The sequence below is a fragment of the Harpia harpyja genome, chromosome 10 (assembly GCF_026419915.1).
Source record: "Harpia harpyja isolate bHarHar1 chromosome 10, bHarHar1 primary haplotype, whole genome shotgun sequence".
Lineage (NCBI taxonomy): Eukaryota > Metazoa > Chordata > Aves > Accipitriformes > Accipitridae > Harpia > Harpia harpyja.
This window is the reverse complement of record NC_068949.1, coordinates 34100403-34123660: the sequence shown is the minus strand read 5'-3', so window position 1 is coordinate 34123660 and position 23258 is coordinate 34100403. Positions and strand designations below refer to the sequence as shown.

The following is a 23258-nucleotide window of genomic DNA, read 5'->3' as shown; positions in this document are numbered from 1 at the left end:
AGACCTGGGCAGATCAGAACTTTCTCACTTTAAGGCACAGGGGTGGGGTTGGATTATCTGCCTGCCCTCTTCATGATGCTGGCAGTGGGGTTCAGCCACTATGGATTGTTTTCTCTATGCAAGGCTGAAGCAGGTTATGACAACTGGAGGACTATATCTCCCTGCAGACCCAAAAGGTCCTGCCCACCAGGTGGGCCTAGCATACTGTGACTAAAAGATAAAACACTGTGCTGGGCAAAAATCCTGAAATATCTCTCAGCTTATTACCTCAGATTCCAGGAGCAAAGATAACTAGCCCTGAGTGAAGCACTGCTGTACCTCTGCCTCTCCATATAGTATGTCTGTGGCTCAAGCAGACATACCTCGTGTTGGTATGGGCTATATGACCATTGGGGTAGAGGGTGTCATCAGCTCACAAATATCAGCCTCAGTGCTATGGTGAAATCCTCAGCATTACGGGATGCCTGCTACTCACTAGATGGCACAAGGGTTTTAGCATTTCTCTTTGGATTTGTCCCTCAATTTGTGAATGAGTGAAGTCTTCCCATCAGCACATATATCAACAGTATCTTTCCCTTCTTGTATTCTTGTTTTCTAATAGCCTTTTCATTTGCCTGACCTGTTAGTGGCTGTTGCAATTGCCTCTTGCAGTGGTCTAAAGCCTTGTTAACTTAGGTGTGGGCCTCAAACCACCAGGTCACCCATATTCTTAAGCTTTCCCTTGCTCAGCATCCTTAGCCATCATCTTTTTTTGACATATTATTTTCCTCGGCAATTTTCTCCACCCATGTAATAAACAAAAAAGATGGAGATTTACTGCTCTGCAAAACCTTTCCTCTCTTTTCTCCTTCATCCCCCTTCTCCTTTCCTCCATCACAAATTGGCAAAGAAGCCAGTCCATAAACTTTCAAATTTACATCTGACCCAGCTCCCTTCTGGCACTCAGCAGCTTATTGTATTTTGCCAGTTACTCCCTCTCTTTGTCCCTTTCTTCCCCCCCCCCCCCCGTTAAAATGGAGTCTCTGTGGCTGTGGAGAAAGGAAGCCCTGACAGAGCGCTCATGACCCTTTTTATGGACAAGAAGAAATGTCATTTTCAGTGGGACTCCAGCAACTTCTCTGGCATCCTGCAGGGTCCAAATGGTAACCTTTGAAGAGAGAGAAAGTATTTGCCATTTGCAGCCAGCTGTTTCCTGTGGAGAAGTATCTCCCCTGCTCTCATCAGGATGATCAGAATATTTTTCTTACTAGCCTGCAGGTACTGCATTCCCCTTCCTAGTTACTCCAGTAGAAAATGGCATTGTTTTCAGTGGGAACTGCCCAAGGAGGGCCCCAAAAGGTGTCTCTGCCCTCAGCTCTGAAGCATATTCTGATACTCTTCCTGTTTTGTCATCCATTTGGCCTGTGATCCTTCACTATCCCTTTCCCAAAGTGTTTCAGAGGCCATTCAACAGCTTCTCCCTGTACCTGAAGTCACTGGGATGAGTACTGGGAGCAGATGGTTTTGCTGATGACAGCTTAAGTTGCTTCTTAGGTACTTTGTATAGTCTTCTTTTCTGGTGGGAACAGAAATCTATTTTGTGTTCATGAGCAAGCAACAAGCTATTCAAAAGCATGTGTGTGAATTTGTGTGTTTGCAGGTGCACACCCAAGGGAGTTATAGTTCTGGATGATTTTTCTAATTTGGAGGAGAAACTTCAGAGTGTACAGGAACAAAATGGAAATAGTTTTCACAAACACTGCAATGGAATAAGGTTTCTTAAGGAAGCACTTAATTATATAGGTTCCTTTTTTCATGGTGTCATATCACACATGGAAGCTACTCTCCAAACCTGAGACTCGTGGTAAGCCTGTCCAGAGACACAGTGAAAATAGTTTCTGTCCCTGGAAAACTTGCAGTCAGAACAGATCAGGTGGAAAGGAGTTACAGAAATTAATGTTTTTATTCTGCAAAAGCCCTTGTTTCAGTACCCAAGGGAGGGATATCCTAACTCATTCTCAAAATCAAAAGTTGATGAAACTGAGTGAAATACCACAGAAGGGCACAAAACCCACCACGCACACTGTAGGCACAGATTTACCAGGAGAATGAAGTGTGCTATAGCCCCTTCTCTTCCCCTCCTATTAGAGGCTCCTAAAGTCGGCATGTATACTTGCAGTCATACGACATGGGCGTGGTGATACAGCCCTGAATCTACCATATTCACATGCCAGGTACCAGAACAGAGGCAAGGGACACTCTGTGGTCCTGATGTTCTGCTCCTCTGACCTGGGTTTGAAAGGGAGAAGCCATGTAAATCGTGCGGGTGGTGCATGCTAACTTTTGTTAGCTAGGACAAGCAAGGCTAAGGACAGCTGATGGAGTGGGAGGCAGGGAAAAGTCATAGAAACAGTAGCTGAAGAGGGAATTCAAACTACATCTCCCCACATGAAACTCCTGAAGTTGCTGCAGGCCATGTTTATCACAGAGCACTGTGAGGTTTTGGGGCAACTTGCTTAACTGAGCTGTATTTCATCACCTGAGCTAGACCATTATTCTGCCATGGGTAACAATGAAGGGTAAATGTGGTTTCATGGACTTTCACATTTACCCGTAAATCTGATGCATATCTAATGACCATGGGGGTCTTACTTTCTTGCTGTTTCCCATTGAGGCAGATTAAGCTGGTCTGTTTTTATCTGGTACATACTCATTTGGCTTTTTAAGCACACCTTTGAGTCTCTCTGTCCAGCCGCTCTGTGGTCCCTAAGTACATAATTCTCATTGACTTCAGAGGCAGCTAAATGTCCATGGTCCCTTGAAAATCTAGGTCTTAGTTTCCCATTTGTCAAAGTCTGTAATACTACTCTGTGCCACTCATATTTTATGAGTCTAAACACAGTAAGCCATGGATTGTTTGGTACAGTAATAGTGGGACTGTGGAAGTTGTCCTAGGCGCTGCGTCATACTTGATAAATATACCTTTCCATGCAGTTTTCCATTAGGGTGGCACATTTGTGTCTCATGCTCTTGTTGAGACTGTGGTTAGATGGTAGATGTCGTTTTCTCCTTGAGCTGATGTACCACTGTCATTCAAGTGCCCCAAATAATTTTTTTTGTGTACACACAGTACCAATCATTGTCATATCTGTTTGCAGATTACATTTAGAAATGTGAACTCTGCATTCCTGATATTTCCCATTGGAGACTAAAGTACCTTTTAAAAAGTTTAACTGCTCGACAGCTGAAAAAAAAACACTACGTATGAGGTTGGGGAAGTTTTCTCAATGTGCAGCATGGGACAATTCCACCTAATACATAAATACAGAATTTCTGAGGACCTCAGACTGCTTGATCCACTCTGCTTTCTGTCGTCATTGTAAACTTATTTTTCACAGCTTCATAAAAATCAAAAGCCTTTTCATCGTGCAGAATCCCAAAACATTTTGCATATTCAAAAAATCTTGTATTTATGACCAGAATATTGTGCTTTGGTTTTTTTGGTTTTTTTTTTTTTAAATGGGTCACTTGGTTCCCCTGTTTATTTTCACAGTAACTGAGGACAGACTACCAACCTGCTTAAAAATGTAGAAATAATTAGAAATAATTACAAAAAGTTGTAAAACACTGCTGTTTAATTTGCATGTTGTCACTGCAACACCACTAAAATATACCAGATCTTGCAAAAACAGCCACCCAGAATTGCCATTGGCCACTTGGGTTGGCATGCAGTTGTTACACCATCTTTATGGACGGGCTCGGTGAATGTGATGATTACAGAATTCAGCTCTGCCGCTTCAAAAGCACCAAATTCTTTCTCTTCAATGAAGGGCAACCCTCTAATTAGTAGCATTTCAAGTAATTTTTGAGTAATTTTTAGCACTAATCCAATTCAGAATGAATGTGTGGCAGGAGGATATTCTACTTAAAATTCAGTAGAGGGCAGTGGTACAAATACACAGATATGATTACTCAATTTATTTTAGTGTAGAGTTTGACTCTATAGAAAGATTCTGAAGGGTTATCTTTTTATTTATGCATTTCACAAATTATCTTCTCTCCACGTTGTTTGCTAGTGGAGGCTTTTTGTCAAACATAGCAAATGTGTCTCCTGTTAGTCAAATGAGATGTAAGCAGAAGATACATGAGAATTTAAAGTAAGGTTTTCATATCAAGTAAAGTTTTCAGTGTTTTCATGGGTTTCCCTTTAGTTTTCCATTTGCATGCTTTTACCTGGCCTATTCAAAAGAGCCATAAAAGCAGAATGCAAAATAGGTATAGGAGCAACTAGTTAACGACATTTGAGGCCATTTGAAAAGAGCTATCAGCAATGTAGCAAGCATGATGGAGTCTTTGGCAAATGGCAACACTAGCTGGCTGGTAGCCAACTGTGATCAACATGTCGCAACTGTGGCCAGTATGTGTATCCAGCCAAAGAGATGGGAAATGACATGAATGACTGAATATCAAATGGACAGTGATGAACTGAGGAGATGAAATACCTCTGGCGAATTTAACACTATGGAGAGTGGCATTCAGGAAGCCTGTATGTGTATATGTCTTAGGATTCTTTCCTTAAAGCAGATTTAGTTTTAGTTCTGCTTCTTTGTAGCTGATGGAGTTTCTATCTGTTTTAATATTTTTTTTCACCCACGCTCCTAAGCTTTAGTGTTTCAGCATATTTACTTTCACTACTTTTCTTTCCTCTGATGTATTTCACCTGTGCCTGTCAACAAAATATTTTAGCAACAAGACCATGACAGTGAACACCTTCAAATCTTACAGAAAATGGTGCCAGTCAGTCCTGGATATTAAGTTCCAGAAAAGGGGGTAAATCATCTTAGTGTTTACTAGGAGAGATTTTTTTAACATCTGTACCTTTGTATGCAGACCAAGTCTTCCACTGGGTGCTTAGCGAAGCTTGGGTCAGTATTTGAGAAGTAAAAGCAGGTGGGGAGAGAATGGAATAATATGAACCAGAAAACCTTGTACCAAGGGCTTTTTTCCTTTCCAGCTTTTCTTGATCAGCTGCTTGTGTGCTGTAGAAGAGGCTGTGTACATACCTTGTCTTAATGTCTTTGAGTTAACTCCTGCCATGTGACTATCGGCCCTCTCGCCTTCTCATCTTTTGCTCAGTGTACAGAGCAGCCCTTGATTCTCAGGACTCCTTCTGGTCACCTTTGTTCATCTAAAGCGCATCATGGCTTTTATGTCCAGGTTCTCTCTGGGTTCATATCTGCTGGTCAGTTCTTGTCCCACAGTAACTACAGGAAAGTCCTCCACCTTGTGCTCTCACAGTATCTCTGGATACTAATGGCAGCTTGAATTTAGCATCTTTCATTAAAAGACCTCAAGAAAATCCTGCTGGACCCTGTAAGTCAGTGATTATGCTCTTTTCAGTGCTAAGGCAAGCAAGCTTTAGATGCCTCATGTGAAGTAACCAAGGTTGTGCATGGCGAGTGGCACAGTTTAAAGTAATCTACATTTGCCTTGACTCCTGATTCGCGTTCGTAATGCTGGTTCAAGTTGCTTCCTACCAATCAATGTGCATAATTCTTTCCTTAGTTGTTTATTGATTTACTCAATGAATTGAATAGAGGTGTAGCACTCATTAGTTGAGATCCTTACAAAGTATCTATAAAATTATCTAGATTCTTAGCTAGTACATACTGGCATAGTTGAATCACATTCAATTAGCCTAAACCAATTTACACCAGAGGTTTCAAAATTCAATAAAGGTATGGGAAAATGCCCTTCTGAGTGATAATTCTGTTTCTTGGTGCACATGGTTCTTTCACAGTCCTAACTGACAAAATGCTAAGAGAAGCCAAATTAATTTTTGTTTTGTTCCATTTTTAAATTGGAATATCTTTTTTTCCTTCACAAATTGTCTGTTATTATTATTCATTATGTGTCCTTTGATGAAAAATGATACATGAAGAATGGTTTCTATTACTGAATTATTTTTGCACATCATGCTTAATTCTGCAAATGAAGCAGATAAAGTCAATGAGGCTCAGTTAAGGACCAAAACTAATTCTGAAAGCTAATTATTTTCACAAGGGAGACTCTTGAAGACTATAAATTAGGAGGTTGCTATTCTAAGAAGTTTTGTCTTCAGCTGAGTTTATTGCATCTCCAGGAGTGAGAGAGGAACAGGCATAGGCCTGAGGCCAACCTGTTCCCCAGCTGAAGGTCTATCTGTTCAATTGGAGTTGCATGGCTCTTTTTCAAACAGGCCAATGTACTTTGATTTTTCCTTAACTGCTTTTAAACAAAAATGCATCCATGGTACCACTTTGAATGCAGAAATAAAGGGATGCACAAGACCCAAAATGTTTCCCATTGAAACCTTTTCATTACCTCGGTGACTAAGATCAGCCTTTGTGTGGAGATTTACTTCAAAGACGCTTTAGTAATGTTGTAAACAAATTATATGAGTCAGAACCACTCCTAGGTTAAAGTCTGATAACCTGTGATCGACTGAGCTAGGAGTAGACTTGATAGAATAAGAAAGGCAGAAGAGCCACTTCTCCAATCTCAAAGTGAGTGTCCTGAGTGATCTGCAGTTCACAGATCCTCGTGGGACCATGTGAGGACCAGAAACATTGTCAGGTCCAACTTTGGAGAGCAGTGTCCAATCCCAATGTGAATTTAGCCCTTTAGCTGTGTGTAACCTGCTTGTTGACCTCAAATACTGACATTTGTAAACCATTGTGTGTGGTTTCTATTTCAGATTATTTCTAGAAGTACAGAAATGCATTTTTATCCCCCTTTCTATACTGTCTATATGTCTATTTCGAAGAGAATCTGACTTTCCACATAAAGACAAGTGAAAACATTGTACCAAGGAAGAAAACATTTTAAAAACATATTGTCATGGTTTAACCCCAGCCAGCAACTAAACACCACGCAGCCGCTCACTTCCCCCCCCCCCGCCCCAGTGGGATGGGGGAGAAAATCGGGAAAAGAAGCAAAACCCATGGGTTGAGATAAGAACGGTTTAATAGAACAGAAAAGAAGAAACTAATAATGATAATGATAACACTAATAAAATGACAACAGCAGTAATGAAAGGATTAGAATGTACAAATGATGCGCAGTGCAATTGCTCACCACCCGCCGACCGACACCCAGCCAGTCCCCCGAGCGGCGATTCCCCACCCCCACTCCCCAGTTCCTATACTAGATGGGACGTCCCATGGTATGGAATACCCCGTTGGCCAGTTTGGGTCAGGTGCCCTGGCTGTGTCCTGGGCCAACTTCTTGTGCCCCTCCAGCTTTCTCGCTGGCTGGGCATGAGAAGCTGAAAAATCCTTGACTTTAGTCTAAACACTACTTAGCAACAACTGAAAACATCAGTGTGTTATCAACATTCTTCGCATACTGAACTCAAAACATAGCACTGTACCAGCTACTAGGAAGACAATTAACTCTATCCCAACTGAAACCAGGACACATATCTGAATACATCTGTGCTTCCCTCAGAAGTGTGTGTCAGGAATCTCCAGAGCTCCCTGAGGAAGGCAAATGTCTGATTCTCACAAGAACTTCTGGCACTTTTGAAGGTCTCAGGCTGTCATTCATTTTTTGACTTGTTCAGATTCCATAAAGACCCAGGCAAAAAAAGCTGCACCCAGAAAGCCACTGGGAGAGCATATAATTAATTGAGCCAAGGAAATATGCTGTATACTATGAGCAGCATGAGCAGTTGCTACCTGTTTTGACACTTTGCATATAGTCCTGGAACAGTGACGGCTATTTCAAGCTTCTGCTGAGATACTGGTAGTTTCAAGCAGAAATACTGGTAGTTTCAAGCAGAAATAATTTTATTCTGAGTTCCATTTGTACAGGTTGTAGTACAATGAGGTCTTCATTCATGATCAGGTAGCAATGTAATACAGTAATAATAAACTTCAGTTGTGACTGTTTCTCTCTGCCTTTCTTCCTTTTTCTTACTACTTCACTCTTACTGCCTCTCCTCTTCCTATTATTCCTTTTCATCGGCTTGCCAGACAAGAATATTGGTTGAGCTTTCTCTCACACGCTCAGCTTGCCTCCTAGGAGGCTGCCACGACAGCTCTCAGCTTTAATGTCCCTGCTGGTGCTGTTGTTTTTCCCTCTTCACTCTGCACTGCAAGAGTCCTCAGGCAGGCCAGGTCAGATCTCAGTGTTCCTTCATGTCACTGGTGCCCAACAAAGTCTCTGATCCCTTCTCAGGCTGACTTTCTCAAGGTTCTTCTATTCTTCCATTTCTTGCCCAAATCCTTGATGAAACCATTCTCCAATACTAGACAGCACCACTTGCTAGCTGCATTCTCAGCATAATATCACATTAAGCCTCTTTTGGTGTAGAAGGCATCATGTATGGTTTTTACCTCTACTGTCTCCCTGACCATTTTGTGCAGCTGTCACAATGTGTTGAAAAGGAATGACACAATGTGGTTGGCTCTTTTCTTCCATTTACTGTCTTGTGGTTGCTTTTTTTCATAGGCTCAGCTGCCCCAGCAGCATCAGAATCTCAGAGCGCAAAGAAAGGTAATTCCCGCAGGGGAATGGAGGAGACTTGTTAGGTCATGTTTGGGACTGGAAATGGCCAGGATGATATTTTTCCTGTTATTCCCATTAATGTACCTGGTTTACAGCATATCGATCTGCATCTGTTGCTCCAGTTTTAGAGATGAAGCACTCTTTATAGTCGTCAATCTTGGTTATTAATATGCTCAGATTCTTAAAGAGGGATATAATTTGCTTCCCAGGCTTTCTTCATGTACTGCACATCTTTGTGTCACCATCCCTGGTGCTCTGAGCTCAGCAGATGGCTCTTTGTAAGCAGGTGGTATTTTTCCTTGCTATTGAAAGAAATATATTTACTGCTCATTCTGGCACCCGTGAAAAAATTGTAAACTTTAAAGAGATATATTAAAAAATATAAATAAAATGCCTGTAAGAGTTATTGCCAAATTGATATTGGATCAAAGGCACCTATTCAAGTGATCAGCAGCCAGAAATGAAGTGTATAAGCCAAGAGTATTGAAAGAACCATTAAGAATGTTAAAAAAAATAAAAGAGGCAGATAAATCTCATACCGTGATGAATGATAGCTGAGGAACATCTAATCATATCTGGGTAGCATTTACTGAAATAACTCAACCAGACAAAAATGAAGAACATGAAAAAGATGGTGTAAAAATTATTGGAATGTTCTTTTTTCTGACAATTTTTCATTTATCTTCAAGAAGGAATAAGTATTTATTTAAAACAAATTAAATTAAATGGTGAGCACTAGAATATGGTTCCTCCTGATCTTGGTATGGCCATAAAAACACAACGTTCTCGGCAACTGCATATTAAGGGTTATGGGGTGGGGGTGTTTTTTTGCAGTTTTCCAACCACCTCTCCCTGATAAACCAGCATGCAGAACAGCGGCTATGTTCAATTGGAAAATTGCTCACTGTTGTAAGAAAATGTGAAATACATGAAACATCTAGCAAATGAACATGCAAAAGGCACACAACAAACTATCAACACCATGTCTATAGGCTTCCATTCCTTGATTAATCTATTTGGATTTTTTGCTTTTAATGGCAACTTGCCTGAAACTTCTTGGATATAATTAACAGTGATATGGAGAAAGTGGCTCTGTGCATCTTGTGACAAACTGACTTAAAAAAAGGGATGTTTACCAACAGATTGGACCAAAGCTTGGCTTCTTCACTGTAGAAATAGAGATTTCATGGGGTCTTATCTAAACAAATGCTCATCTTTTCTGTTGTGTCCTTTAAGGAGGAATAGCTTGCTTCATTTCTGCTAGAGCTCTGTTGTTGTCATCAGAGTTGTGCCAAGATAATCTAGTGATCTAAAAGCTCTGTGGAATGTCTCCCATGAAAGAGAGCATATAAGAGTATGGTCTCTCTCTGTGTAACCCAGAAGAATAGATGGAACATGCAATTTGTTTAAGCCACACTCTGTAGTCAGTAAACACTTTCAGATTTGAGCTGGTTCTGGTACATACTTAAGGATTAGGGAGTAGCTGGCTTGAAACTCAGAGCTGGATGAAATGAAATTTGGTTTTAGGACTTGAAATTGAAGTGCAAACTGGGATAAGGACTTAAACTATTCATTTTGATTCAAGTGTATCACGTTATAAACATGCTCTAAGATCATGGAGCTGGCCACTCAGCTAGCAAAAAGTTATTTGTTATGAGCAAATGAGTGTTAGCAATTGAAATGCTTCTCTTTGCTTGAATAGTAAATGGAGTTCACTGATGTACTGTTGCTGGCTGGTCCTGCAGACACTTGCACATGTGAGTGTAACGTTCCTTTGGGGCTCAATTCCCCTTTGCTGCTGGGCTGCTCCTGCAGAGGTGTGACAGGGCAACTTGTTGCTATCAGTCATTGCTAACTGTACACAAACCACTCTGGACATAGTACTGGCAGATGTGTTCAGCTTTCACAAACTCCCTCTTTGTAAGGTGATAGGAAATTGTGCTCGGAAAGTCTGGTGCCTTTGCAAAATCTTTGCTTTGTGTGCATCTCCATTTCCTACCCACCTATTGGCAATCTAAACCAATGATCAAGAAACAAATGTGTTTCTTATTTTCTCCTTTTTTCCAGATTTCAGAAACACTGATCCAGAAACTGAACCAAAACCTGGTCCATTTTGAGTTGAAGCCAGGGGTTCGAATCCTTGTCCATGCTGCCCATTTAACAGCAGGTCAGTATCCAGTTTCTGTGTACACCCTCCCTGTTGCTCTGTAGCACAGCAAGTAATATATTCCTTGATGGTAGTAGTGTGCTAACAGCTGTATTTTAAACATTTATTATTTTTATGTCACAATAACAACTCAGTGTATGGGGCAGACGTTAAAATGCCTGCTCCACCTCCCCTTTCTTTATCATGCTAAAAAGATATAGTGGCTTTTACATTTACAGCTAATCCTTTTGTTTACTTTTGTGCAAGAATTTGCTGGTTTTGTTGGAAATGCAGTATAAGTAGCAGCAGAAATGTGTACTTCTTGGCTTTCTCTGAAATATTCAACAGCTGAGCAGCATCGTGGCATATTCGGCCTGGATCACATGGTGCAAAGATTACCAGCTAGCCTTGGATATATTCAGATATTCTAGAGTGAATGAACATTCAAAGCAACTAAGCACAGTTCAAAAGTTGTTCAGCAGTCTGAAAGATTAGAATCAATTTACATATGCACAAACATAAGATTAGGCAGTTTGGACTTTAACTAATCCTCTCTCAAAGTGAGCCATCTCCAAAGTCCTGATATTTAATTACATGCGTCTCTGTCTATTCTGTATGCTAAACCCACATTTCACAGCACAGGCCCTATTTAACTGTTGCAAGAGGTGGGACAAACAAATCTGTGCTCAGGTTTCTCAGGAATTCCTTTTCTCCAGGAGTTGCTGATAATTCTGGTCAGTTGGTATCAGCTTCTTTTGCTAACTAACAAACTAAAAGCCTCAGTTCACTTGTACCAGCAAGCTGCTCTCCAAAAAGCTTTTTATGGTATTAACAGGCCTGCCCAAGCTGGTGTCAGTCCATGTGCTGCCTTGTCCATAAAGGGAAGGAAAAAGAGACTGTTAAGAAAGGGTGTAATGTGACTGCATTTAAATCCCCCCAGGAGAAAGCCTTGGTGTTTGCAATATTTCATTTTTCCTAAGCAGAATTGGCTATAATATCTGCCCTGGGAATATTTGCTGCATGTTTCTGCTTTCCACTAGCTGTGGAACAGATGATCAGCTGCTTACTTTTACATGTTAGAACCAAAACCGTAAAAAAGCAGAGATGCAGCGCAGCTGAGTAATCTCTAAAGAAAAAAAACCACAACAGCTTGAGAAGTCAGTTTGTTTGATTTTTTTTTCTCCTGTAGATTGTAAAAAGAAATGTAATAGACATATGACACAGAAGAATTGCGTGACTTTACGTTTAAGTTTTAAATTCATATACATTTTACATAATAGTTGTTACCAGAGAAACAATCCTTGGCCTGAATTTTCAACAGTGATTGGTGAAACTATATGTACTTTCAGAAGATGAATGCTTAGTGCCCATCTCTTAAAAGAAACACATCTGAAAGCATCTTAATCTGAGCTTCAAACATGAGTTACCTGCAATTGCTCATCATTTTGGTATTTGTTTCTGGGCATTTACTCTGCCAATGCACATGGCTGTTTTCCATTTTGGTCAGTGTTCATTAAAGTCAAGATCAAATCCCAAATGAACATTTAGACATGACTACTTTGGCCCTGAATATACTGTAGGCCTTTTCTAAAAAATTATAGTTAGAAAGAATCACATTAGATATTCCTGGGAAAGGCTCATCTTTACCTCCTGCTGCTGAAGGGACATTCCTGATTTCATGTAGTGGAAACAGATGACACTGAAAATCACATATCCGTCCCTGCCTTTAATACAAGATTAATCTGGATCCCAGTTTTGTGCTGTATGTAGGAGCCTCCTGCAGCTTCTTGGAGAGGAATTCTGGGCATCTCTGCATGAGGGAGTGCACAGGGTCCCCAGCTGCTCCATCCATGCTCAGAACTGGCTAAAAGCTGGGTAGCTCCAGTCCCGAAGCCAGATAGTCAGTGTAGGTACTGTAGCACTTTTCTGGGCTACTAAACCGTGTCTGCTGCCCTGAATGAATGAAAAGGCAGAGTCTATCAGTGTGGCATACTGCCATGCTGGATAACAGTCTGGCCTCTGAGCATGTGCTGGCCTGTTTCTTGCTAGCTCAGGCTCGAGCAGAGGGTGCTTGGCTCAGACATGCTGTGTAAATACATGATCTTCACGCTCGCCGAAAATGCACGTTTTTATTTGTATTTACACAAACACCAGGAATGAGTACTTCTTGTCCATAATAGATGCAAATACTCATTTGTCCTGCAAGGTAGGCTTTTTTGTACTTCTCTGCAAAGCTGCTGGTGAGATGTGAGTGATTGCTGTAACTGGCTCCACAATGTCCTATAAGAACACTACAGGATTTTGTCTCTTGCAGAAATATGATTCACTAAGAATGCAAAATGAGCCTGGACTGCCAAACTAGATATTAAAAAGCCCAGAGAGCAGCCACTGTGAGGTCTTCAAGGGAATATGACTCCTTATCAAGCTGCAGAGGTCATGACTCGGTTCCCTGTCTAAATAAAAGGCCCAATTTCATAACATCAAAACCTGGGATTAGTTTAGAATTTTACAAAATGCCAAAAGAGAGATTTACTTCTCTGCTGAAAACTATTGTTTTGGCTGTCAAGGAAGAAGAAGAATTGTCCTTTTGAAATCCAAGCTTTTATAAAAAAATAAATAAAATAAAGCAGGGAAACCTGGAACACAAGCCAGCACTGGCAGCACTCCCTAGAAAACACAATCCAAGGGGATGCGTATGGCCCAGAGGTGCTGCTTTGGTCTATGGTATCCCTTCTTTCCCAACTTTTTCACTGTGACTCTGTGTTGGACTCCGGGCAGCTATGGGCTGTAGTTGACTGAACCACAAAGCTCAGCATGTGTTTTTGTAAGTGCACACATATGTATACATATGCTTACATTTATGCTCCCATGCCTCAGTGCACATGTATGTTCCTCCCTGTGTGTGTGCCTGGTCATGCACAGCAGTAATTTCTGCAGCAGAGGAGCTGCAGGGAAAAAAAGTGCAGGTATCTAAACTAGCTTGGTGTGGTTATTCAAGCAGAACCTGTAGAAATGAGCCTCTGTGTGTGTGTGTTGTAAGTGAGCACGTGCATTCCTTGGAGCACAGAAGAATGACAGGCATTGGCCTCAGCACATTTCACGCCTCCGTCTTTTTTGTTCAGGCCACACTGGAGGAAGGATTAATTTATGGCGATTATGGACAACAGATTGCAATCCATTCATCATGTTCATTCCTTCTTCTCATGAAAAAAAACCCCAGACCAATGTCCCCAACCCAACAGACAACAACCTCAACTCTAAAGCAGAGTGAAATATGCCAATATTCCTCACAAAGCAGTTAAATAGCTGTTTATTACCAGACTCTCAGCACAGCATCATAACAAGAACATTGAGTGATGCTGAGCCTGAATTGGTCAGAGAGCCACTTTGTCATCCCACAGAACTGCAGAAACCCACGAAATACAGAGGCAAAGGGGGCAGAGTGGAGATGCGTGAGGAATTCATAACAATGGATCATTTCACCCCAGTGCCTCTCCTTCCTGAGGATAGCCTGCTTGATATGGGAAGGAGAGGATTTATCACTTCTCTGTGTAAATGTTGGCTTTATCAGGCTGAGTGTGACAGCTTAAAACATGTGTGCGTGTGATGTGTGTGCCTGAATAAGTATTTGCTTGTGTGTGCATGTTTTCTTGTGTCTTCTGGCTCTGGTTTAGGATGGGTCTGTTCAGTACGTGTGAAGAGGGGCAAGAGAAAGAGGATGTGTATGGCAGCAGTTCAAGTTAACTTCCATTGCTTTGCAGAGGAAGGTACTACCTACTACTACCTCGTTCCATGTGTAACGCCAGATAGACTGTCAATGAGGATGTTTCGGCTGTGTGCATTAGCTCTGTGTAACGGCACAGCTGCAGCTGCATGTCTGTCTATAGTATGTTTTGCTAGTGTCTGCATGAACAGCTGAGACTGCTGGACCTATGTGTATCCCTTTTTGAATGCTAGATGTCTTTCTGTTTGTGTGTGTGTATGAGTGATGGAAACTGTCTGTAATACAATTTACTTTGTATTTCTGGGAAAGCCATGCTTCTGGCTGTTTGTGTGGCCGCCTTTTGCAAGGGGCTATGAAAAGGTGGTGAGCAAAACACTGTGAAGAAGCACAGAGGGACTTTTTGTTTGATATGGGATTTTAGTTTTGTTTTTTTCTTGAACCTGTGCACTCTCTGGCGTGGAAGAGTTGTGGGAGAGAGAACAGGGCACCAGAGGAAAGAGGGTAGAACATGTTCAGAACAGTAGGAAGGGGATAAAGGAAGAAACTGAAAATGTCAGAGGTGTGAGAAGAGCTTGCCATGGTAAGGCATGGATGCTGAGGCAGTGTCTGTGAAGGGGACGGGACTTCTGGTTGGGGAGGAAGGGAACAATGGTGAGCATTGTTCCTTCAGTAAAAGTGAAGACCCAGTTGCTCATTATTCACTGTGCATTGGGAGCTACCCAAAGTAGCTCTAAGCAAAATAGAAAGTCAACACGACAAGTTAGCCCATGGGTAGCTCCAGGATCATCCAGAAAATCCTAGTTTTGGTACCCAAGTGACTTCATTTGCAACTACCTTAGGTAACTGCAATATGAGAGAGTATGTTTCAGGCAGTCCTCTAATAGGCCAGAGACAAGAGGTCTCTAAGGAGAAAGCTACGGGGCTTCACATCGAGGGGTAGGTTGAGAAACACAAGTGGTTTCTTCCCAGCTGAATTAGAAAGAGACAGAAGCCCTGGAGACATGTGGATGGATGAGGCCTGGGGGCAGCTCTAACCTTCTCTCCCTCTCTTGCAGCTCCCCTGGTGGACCTCACTCCCAGTCACAGTGGTTCAGCTATGCTGATGCTCCTCTCTGTCGTTTTTGTGGGACTAGCCGTGTTTGTAATCTACAAGTTCAAAAGGTATGACCCTCCCTGAGCCATTTCCTTCTCCCCATTGCCGCCTTTCACTGAGGTGTTTGGGTCTGGTTTTGCCGTTTTTTTTTTTTTGCAGTGATTTCTTTCTTGGTTTGTAAAAGCTGATGCTACATCATCTGCCAGAGTACCCCACAATGATGGTTTCTGTTAATGTTTTAGGAAGATTCCTGGCCTTAATATATATGCACAGATGCAGAATGAAAAAGATCAAGAGATGGTCAGTCCAGTCAGTCAGAGGGAAAGCATACCTAATGTCCCTCAAAGTGAGCTGATGAGCCCTGAGCAACTAGTAGATGAGAAGGTGGAAGTCCAACCCATAGGTAAATAACTTGCAGCATCCCGCAGCTGGTCAGACTCTGACTTATAATTGGCTAACCCTTTTCTCAGCCTCCCCCCTTCCCATATTCCTGCACACTCCTCCTCCCACCCTCTTCTGCTGCAGCATTAGTTTTGCTACAGGAAACCTTGCTAACTCTCCCCTCTCTCTCACTGCCATGTGATGAAAGGGAGGGGAACAACTTTAGGCTTTTTCTTTCTCCTAGTTGCTCTATGTAGATCCCCTCCCCTTCTCAAAAATCCTGCCAGCACTTAACTTGCGCTATAAGGCAATTTAATTTATTTTGCTGGGGCTGATGTAGTTGCGGGGTTAAACCCCACACCTGAGGCATATCCAGGAGAACTTCGGCCACCCTCACCTGGAACATGGAGGTGAGCAGGTGATTCGGTAAGTCAGATCTAAAAGCTAAATATTCAATGATGTTTTGACTGCTGTGGCCTTCGTGCTGTGCCAGACGTTGTTGCCAGCAGCAATTCTAGCCTGGCTGATTCCCAGGGCAATCGAGCAAAACCTGGGATCTCAGCATTGCACAGCTGAGTTTGCCCTCAGGCTGATTTCTCCCACAGGCCTCTGTGGTTGCAAATTTGCAAAGCAGGCTTTCGTAGGACCTAAAGCGAGTAGACTTGAAGAGGGCATACTGGGATCAGTCACACATTTGCTCATGCTTATATGTTTTCTTATACCCTGACTATAGTAAAAGTGTTGGGATGGAGCAGGGAGGTTTCAGCCTGGGGACATGTTCTGCTAAAGCTAGCATTGCTCGGGCATTGCTCAACTTCATTTGTGAGGTGACAATTCTGCAGGCCCAGACCAGAGGTACTGTACAGGACCCCTGTAAATAAGGACATGGGCCTATTTTAGAGGAATTAAAGTTTATAGCTGTTCTGATTCAGACAGGAGTGAGGCATAGTCGTAACTGAGATCCCTTATTTGCGCAATTTCGTCAGCTTAACCAAACTTTAGACCCTGCCTGAGGATGTCTCTAAATTGTACGGGAGTGTTTGCTAATGCAGGCTTCGTGTCATAGCTACTGCAGAGTGGGAGCAAGGGGAAGGGCAATTAAAGGATGGAATGTGATGTGCTAAGATTGTGGCCTGTGAAACAACCTGGGAGGAAAAAGAAGAAAGTCTCTTGATGAAACTGAGGTCTAAGCTGGAAGCCCTGCTGCAATCAATACTGATCTCTCCTCACCTGTTCACCAAGGAGAGATCTGGTAGCTATTGAAAGCTTTTAAGCAGCTGTTCATCAGCAGACCTGGACATCCCTGCTTAGCAGAACACAGGATGGCGTGAGGGGACCAACCTTCCCATGTGGTGTTCCCCATACAGAGCAACCCCAGGCCACAGTCCAGAACCCAAGGAAAGGAAATGCAACCAAGGTAGTCTGGACAGAGGACTTCCAAAAGGCTTGTGGATCACCAAGAGGTTTCAAGCCAAGACCCGGAGCGGTGGGTCCTAAACTTTAACAATTCTTTTTTTCATTTGTTTTTCTTTCTTTTTCCCTCAGAAGCCTCCAAGTCAAAATTGATATAAGATGCTAAGGGAGAAACACCCAATTTCAGGACAGGAACTCTCTCTCTCGAGTTAGATGGGCTTTGAGCTCCCCCTTTCTAAAAGAATGTAATGACCATGGTTCATGCTGTTCCAGGGTTAGGGAAACACATGTTTTCACAGGTCACTCAGACTGAAGTGGCAGGAGTCAGTCACCTGCTAGCTGTATTCAAGGTATCTTCAAAACTGCTCTTGCTGGTGATGGAAACTAATCCCTTGAAGACTCTAGGATAAGAGCAGTCGAAAGCCAATTTTGGTGTAGGTTTTCATTTGGTGCAACTATGGCATTTCTGGCTTTCTACAATAGCCAGCATTTCCTGTGTTTCTCAGCTGTGCTACCGGACACAGTATTGAACCAGAAATTGGCCTTTTGTAACTCCTTGGTTTGCACCTGTAACTGCACTAGCGAGCACAAAAGGTAAATGTGTGGCATACATAGACTCAATTCTCTATCAAAAGGAATCAGTCCAACAAACTTCCTAAGAGTGTTTTTCCATCCTGTCAGTAAGATGAATGAGGAAACTGCATCAGAGCTCATTGACAAAATGAAAAGGTCTGGACCTAGGTGTGAACAGAATAGAAAGTGCAAAGGCTTTTCACTCTCCTATACAACCACCTCATCTGTTTCTGGAAATCAGCAATTTCTTTTTTAATGAGTTTTCTTTCTTTTGGGAAAACAAAGCAAGACTGTAATTGGGTGTTTCTCTTTTGTATGCTTGTTCAGAACCTAGGTTTTTTCAACCCCTTTGACTAACATTCAGGGATCCTTCCTTGGAGGAATCTGAATGAATGTCCCTGGATCATTTAATTTTCCCTCCACTCTGGCAGTGAAAAAACATATTTTCTGGATGTGAGTGGTTTAGGCTCTTCTTTTGCAAATGCAAAGCTTAAGTTATTTATGAAATCTCCAAAACCTTATCATTGCAAATGAGTTACACATTTCCTCTGAGGACCTCAGCCCCTCCTTCCCTCGACCCCTCTGCTCTGGCCTCTCCCTCTTCTGTTCAACACGGGTGAATCATCTTCATTAGCAAAAGAACAGGACATCACCTTCAGTGTTTTGAATGACAAGAAAACATTTCGGGGAAGAACCTGTCAGTCTGGAACAGTCGAATCCCAAAGGCCAGCAAGGTGATACCTTCAAACATCTTCCTTGGCTAAATGCATTTGTTATTTACTGACTTTTATTTTGTTCTTTCTTTGCCACAGGAAGTATTTCCACAGCTGCTGAGCCCCAGAGCACAAAAGAAATCCCTACCTATGTAAATGGTTGAATTGAGGACACCGATATATATCTATATCTAAAAAAAGAGGAGAGCTCACTGCATTTGGACTTTTTAATTCTTCAGATGACAAAGGGTTTTTAGCTTTAAGCCTGTGCATGTGGACATTATACTGAGACCATAGTGGAACTGCATTGTACAGGTGTTCAGTTTTAGTGGGGGGTGGGGGGGAGAGGAACTTGGTACCACTATTGACTCCTGCGGCCCTTCCCCTCACCCCTCCACTCTCTTTTTTCTGATCTGTCTCTAATTTGTAGAAAATTCATAATGATATAGGCCAAGAATATGCATGGGGGTCTCTTCTTTAGGGAGAGGGGTGGGCTGGGATGTGGGGGGAGAAGGGCTGGGGGGGGTGGGAGGGTCATTTAGGGTTCTTGGCTTTAGATTTAACTGCTCTTTTAGCACTTTGGGATGCGGGAGGGCTAGCCGCCCCAGCAGACTTTCATAGGACACACAGAAAATCACACTGGAGTTTAAAGGCACTGAAAATATTCTTGGTCAGTCTGGTTTATGTCTTTGTTTGGACTCTGCCCTTCGTTCCTCTAGCTGCAGCTGCTGCCTGTGCCTCACGGCTGTGAGGAGGCCGAGTGCGCGTGTAGGTGATCCCAACAAGGCCAGGCTCTTTCTTAAACAGCTTTTTTAGCCAACTCACACCAAGGCATCCCACTGATAGCACCGTTGAAAGATAACTTTTTGCCTCCTAACGTTGAATGGAACAGAATTAGAATGCATTACAGGCAGGGAGGCCTGTCCACACTGCAGTTGCAGGAGGTTATTGCCAGCATGAACCTACACTGTACTTTGTATCAGCCTTACACCTTCAATTTTGGCTAAGAGAAAGCCCTAGTAACACCCTCAGCTGCATTTAGTGCTGATGTTTGGATTTTTCTGGGGAAGTCCCAGGAGATCTCTGCCTTTTGGGAGTCACCCCAAGGCCTGTCAATTTTTTGAAAGACACCTTGTTCATAGAATGGGGAGCAGGGAAAGGTCTATGAACAGTTTCCTATGGCCTTCTTGGCAGCCCCGCTTGGTTGCAGATCTGCAGACTCCTGCCACTCTGGGCTGAGGAGGGAGAATAAAAAAGGATTTGGCCTGAGATTGTTGCCATGCATTTTGAGCCCCAGCACCACAGGACCACTATTGTACAAGGTTTGATGTCTTGCCAATAACATAAGCTTGTATCTTACACTGCAACTAGAAATGAGGCTGCAGGACGTGTTCTCGTAGACTATGCAAGGGAAGAGAAGGAAAGCAGGCTTAACATACCTCGAACAAGTCCTCCCAAGACACTGGATATCTGGCTGAAGCCTAACCCGTGGTCGTTACAGCTGTTGATTTCCAACCCAACTCAGGTAAACCTAGCACCAGGATTTTGGTTTGAAGTGCAAAGAGAGAAAGACAGTAACCAATGTACACTTAATTAACTATATTAGATGAAGGCAAATAGCGGCCAGTTCATAATCAGTGTAGCCCGCTTAGGAGGCACCCTGATTCCTGACATGAGTGAGTTTTGTTCGGTAGACATTGTGCATGGCAACCTGAGTCAAAAACAGGAGAAAGCAGCGTTGTTGGCGTTGCCCAGAGTCCCGGGGTGGGGGTTTGGTGGTGGTGGTGGGTTTGAACTTCTCTGTCACAAATTGGGCACGAGCCCAAATCAACCTACTTGCTGGCAAAGAGAAAAAGTGATACCAAGTGTAAGAACATTAGACCCATAGTAGTTAAAAGATCATCACAGTACAGAGTCCTCTGCCTCTTTTATGTAGTTTGTCTGAAGACAGGTAGAAACAGCAGTTTGTATGGCTTTGCTATTGTCTTTGCAACTACAGCTTTAAGAAAGATGGGAAAGTTTTGGCAGCAACTGTATAATACTCCCCACTGAAGTCCAACATTAGCCAACTTATTTTTATAGTAAGCCAATCAAAAAGTTTTCTTATAGTGTTGGAACTATTTCTAATTTTAAAATTACTTTTTTTGATGTACTTTTTCATCTTCTTTTTCCCTTTCGTTAAATACAATGTAGTGTAATGTATAATTGCTATTGTTTATTGCTTTTACAGTCATATTTATTAAACAGATTATGTCTCTAAAGGAAGGCCCTTGTTTTTGTTGCTCATTTTAGCTCTCCGCCCCTGACTGGGATCACTAGCAACATTAAAACAGTAGCAAGTTGATGACTTCAAAAAAAAGGGGGTGTTCAGTAGAAGTGGGAGAGGGTAGTGGTAGTGCGCTTCTGAAAATATTGTTCTAGAAGCAAGATGCCAATATGAAGGTAACTTTCTCAGTCCTCAGTCAAAGTGCTTTATAAAGTGAAGCTTGGTACTGTTATCTCCATTTTATGGATGGGGAAGCTGAGGGATGTAGAGGTGCAGTGCTGTTTTTCTGGTTTCCAAACAGGCAATGGTAGAGCTCTAAGCAGCTCCCTGGAACTCCAGCTCCGTTCCCTGCCCATGGTTATCCTTCCCCATACACAGTCTCTGTTAAAGGTTCCTTTAAAATATGTTTTTTGACTACCCTTTTACCAACACTGATGAAGGAAAGTTTAAATTATTTGCATTACTGATTAATCAGGTTTTTCATGTGAAGAAAATGAAGCATCGGAGGTTTCTGTGAACTTGCCAGATGACAGTGGATGCATGTTGCTGAGAAAAAGAAAGAAAACTGTTTCTCTGCTTTTCAGGTTGACATGCAACCACCAGATCGTTCTGCCTTTTATAACTGGCTCCTGGTTCAGTTCTCTAGCCTTTTCTGTACGCCGGCATAAGAATTTATGTAAGTCCATAAATAGTCAAAGATCTGGGGTTCAGGCATTGTCAACAACCAAGGCTGTGGTATCACATGTCAAGTCCAGGAATGACGAGTTTGCTTGTTGGAGGAGTGTGCAGTTTTCACATCCTGGGCAAATCCCAGTATAATTATAATTACCAGCCTAAAATGTTAAAGCGGACAGTGCAGTCTTTCTTCACGTTTCATTCAGGCTGGATGAACGGCTGGCGCAGCCATGGCCATAGTGCAGGTGACTCAGAGACGTGTGTGTAGACATAATCTGCTTTTATAATTTAAATGCCCACCTGAATTAGCAGGCATCTGTTCTGGCCATAAACAGTAAGTCTGGTTTTGGCAAGCATCTCTAAAGCATTTTCAGATAATTCTTGTCAGCTTGTTGTGTGTCCTGAGGCAGATACTGATTGCTATTTGTAGTTGTTATTTTCTGGTTTGTATAACACCACAGCGATTCACTGCTAATGGCTGAACACTGAGACAATAAACAAAGAATATACCAAATATTTATAAAATCCAATATGAATTTTCTCTGAGGACATTATCATACCCTAAGAGAATAAAAAAAGTTCATTATCCTTTGTCAGAAAGAGTGGGGAGTTAAAATATGGTTAAAAACTCAAAGTGTTTTCTTAATTTGTTGTTGATTCTCTACCATCATCTTAACTGCCATAAAACAGGCATACGGATGGAACAGACATATTGGCTTCAGAGACATTTATACTCCTCCACCTAGCAGGACATTGGGGCTAAGATGCTGGATTGCCTTTCCTCGAAATCAGTAGATATTAGTGTTTAAATACTTTTGAGGATGCGGGCCTCAAACAATTGCTTGCTGTTAATATGTGGCTATGTTTAATTGCTTAAACTTTTGCTGGAAAGCAAGACTCTTGAAGCACTTGCTGAAATGCTTATGCAAATGAAGCAGGAATTTCCAGTGACCCTAAATGAACCCTGTCTTGCTCCTGTCAACTTCTGCTGAGAATTTCTGACAATTGCATTTAGTCTGGTACCTGGAGGTGATAACAAGAGATTAGTACTTTATCTGCGTGCTGTCATCTCTCATTGAATGCATGGAAAGTTTCATTGCCACATTATATCTCTAGGTACATTCGGTGTTTTAGACATTACCCCTGATTGCAGAGCCACCATGTTCATGATGTTAAAACAGAAAACTTTATTTTCCTTCAGTTAATGAGATGCTGTCCTTGCATTTCTCCATGAAACAGAATAATAAAGCATGGAATAAATAACACTTGAGCTAGAACAGATCCTTTTAGTTTAGAGTGTTGGTATGATCCTGGCCATAATACCCAGAAGAAAAGACTGAAGTCAAATTGTTTTCTAATTGATAAGATCAAAGTGCTATCATGTACCAAGTCATCAGCCTAAGAGATATGTTTCATCTGCAGTTTTAACTTTAGCTTTTTCTTTTCCCTTATATCCTACTGGGGAATATGGCTATCTATTACTGTTCACTGTGCTGAAAGCACGACATAGATTAAATCTGTGTTACTTGTTTCTCAATGTGAGAATTTCAAGGTGTCTTCCTTGTTGTTTGCATTGTGGTACAGCCACCCCAGTGCTAGGTGCTGTATGCACATCGGCAGTAGAGGTGACATTGTAACTGGATAAAATGAACAAAATAAGGGAACAAGTTTTCTCACTGCCTCTACATTGCAGGTCAAGCCTCATGTTGTCATCTTGGGTCATTTTGACAAGTGGACCTTAACCA

General features: G+C 42.1%; 1 protein-coding gene across 4 annotated transcripts in view; it reads left to right on the top strand.

The window, feature by feature from the left end:
- Nucleotides 1-19060, top strand: part of SORCS1 (sortilin related VPS10 domain containing receptor 1) — a 314437-nt gene extending 295377 nt beyond the window's left edge. The window contains exons 24-28 of one of the 4 annotated variants that reach the window (XM_052799495.1): nucleotides 10597-10696; nucleotides 15455-15560; nucleotides 15735-15895; nucleotides 17241-17359; nucleotides 18672-19060. In XM_052799495.1, the coding sequence (XP_052655455.1) occupies nucleotides 10597-10696; nucleotides 15455-15560; nucleotides 15735-15895; nucleotides 17241-17359; nucleotides 18672-18728 (543 nt within the window). In that variant the 3' untranslated portion in view covers nucleotides 18729-19060. The remainder of the gene's footprint in view (nucleotides 1-10596; nucleotides 10697-15454; nucleotides 15561-15734; nucleotides 15896-17240; nucleotides 17360-18671) is intronic. The other 3 variants (XM_052799497.1, XM_052799498.1, XM_052799499.1) reach the window with 3 other exon arrangements.
- The last annotated feature ends 4198 nt before the right edge of the window (nucleotides 19061-23258 follow it).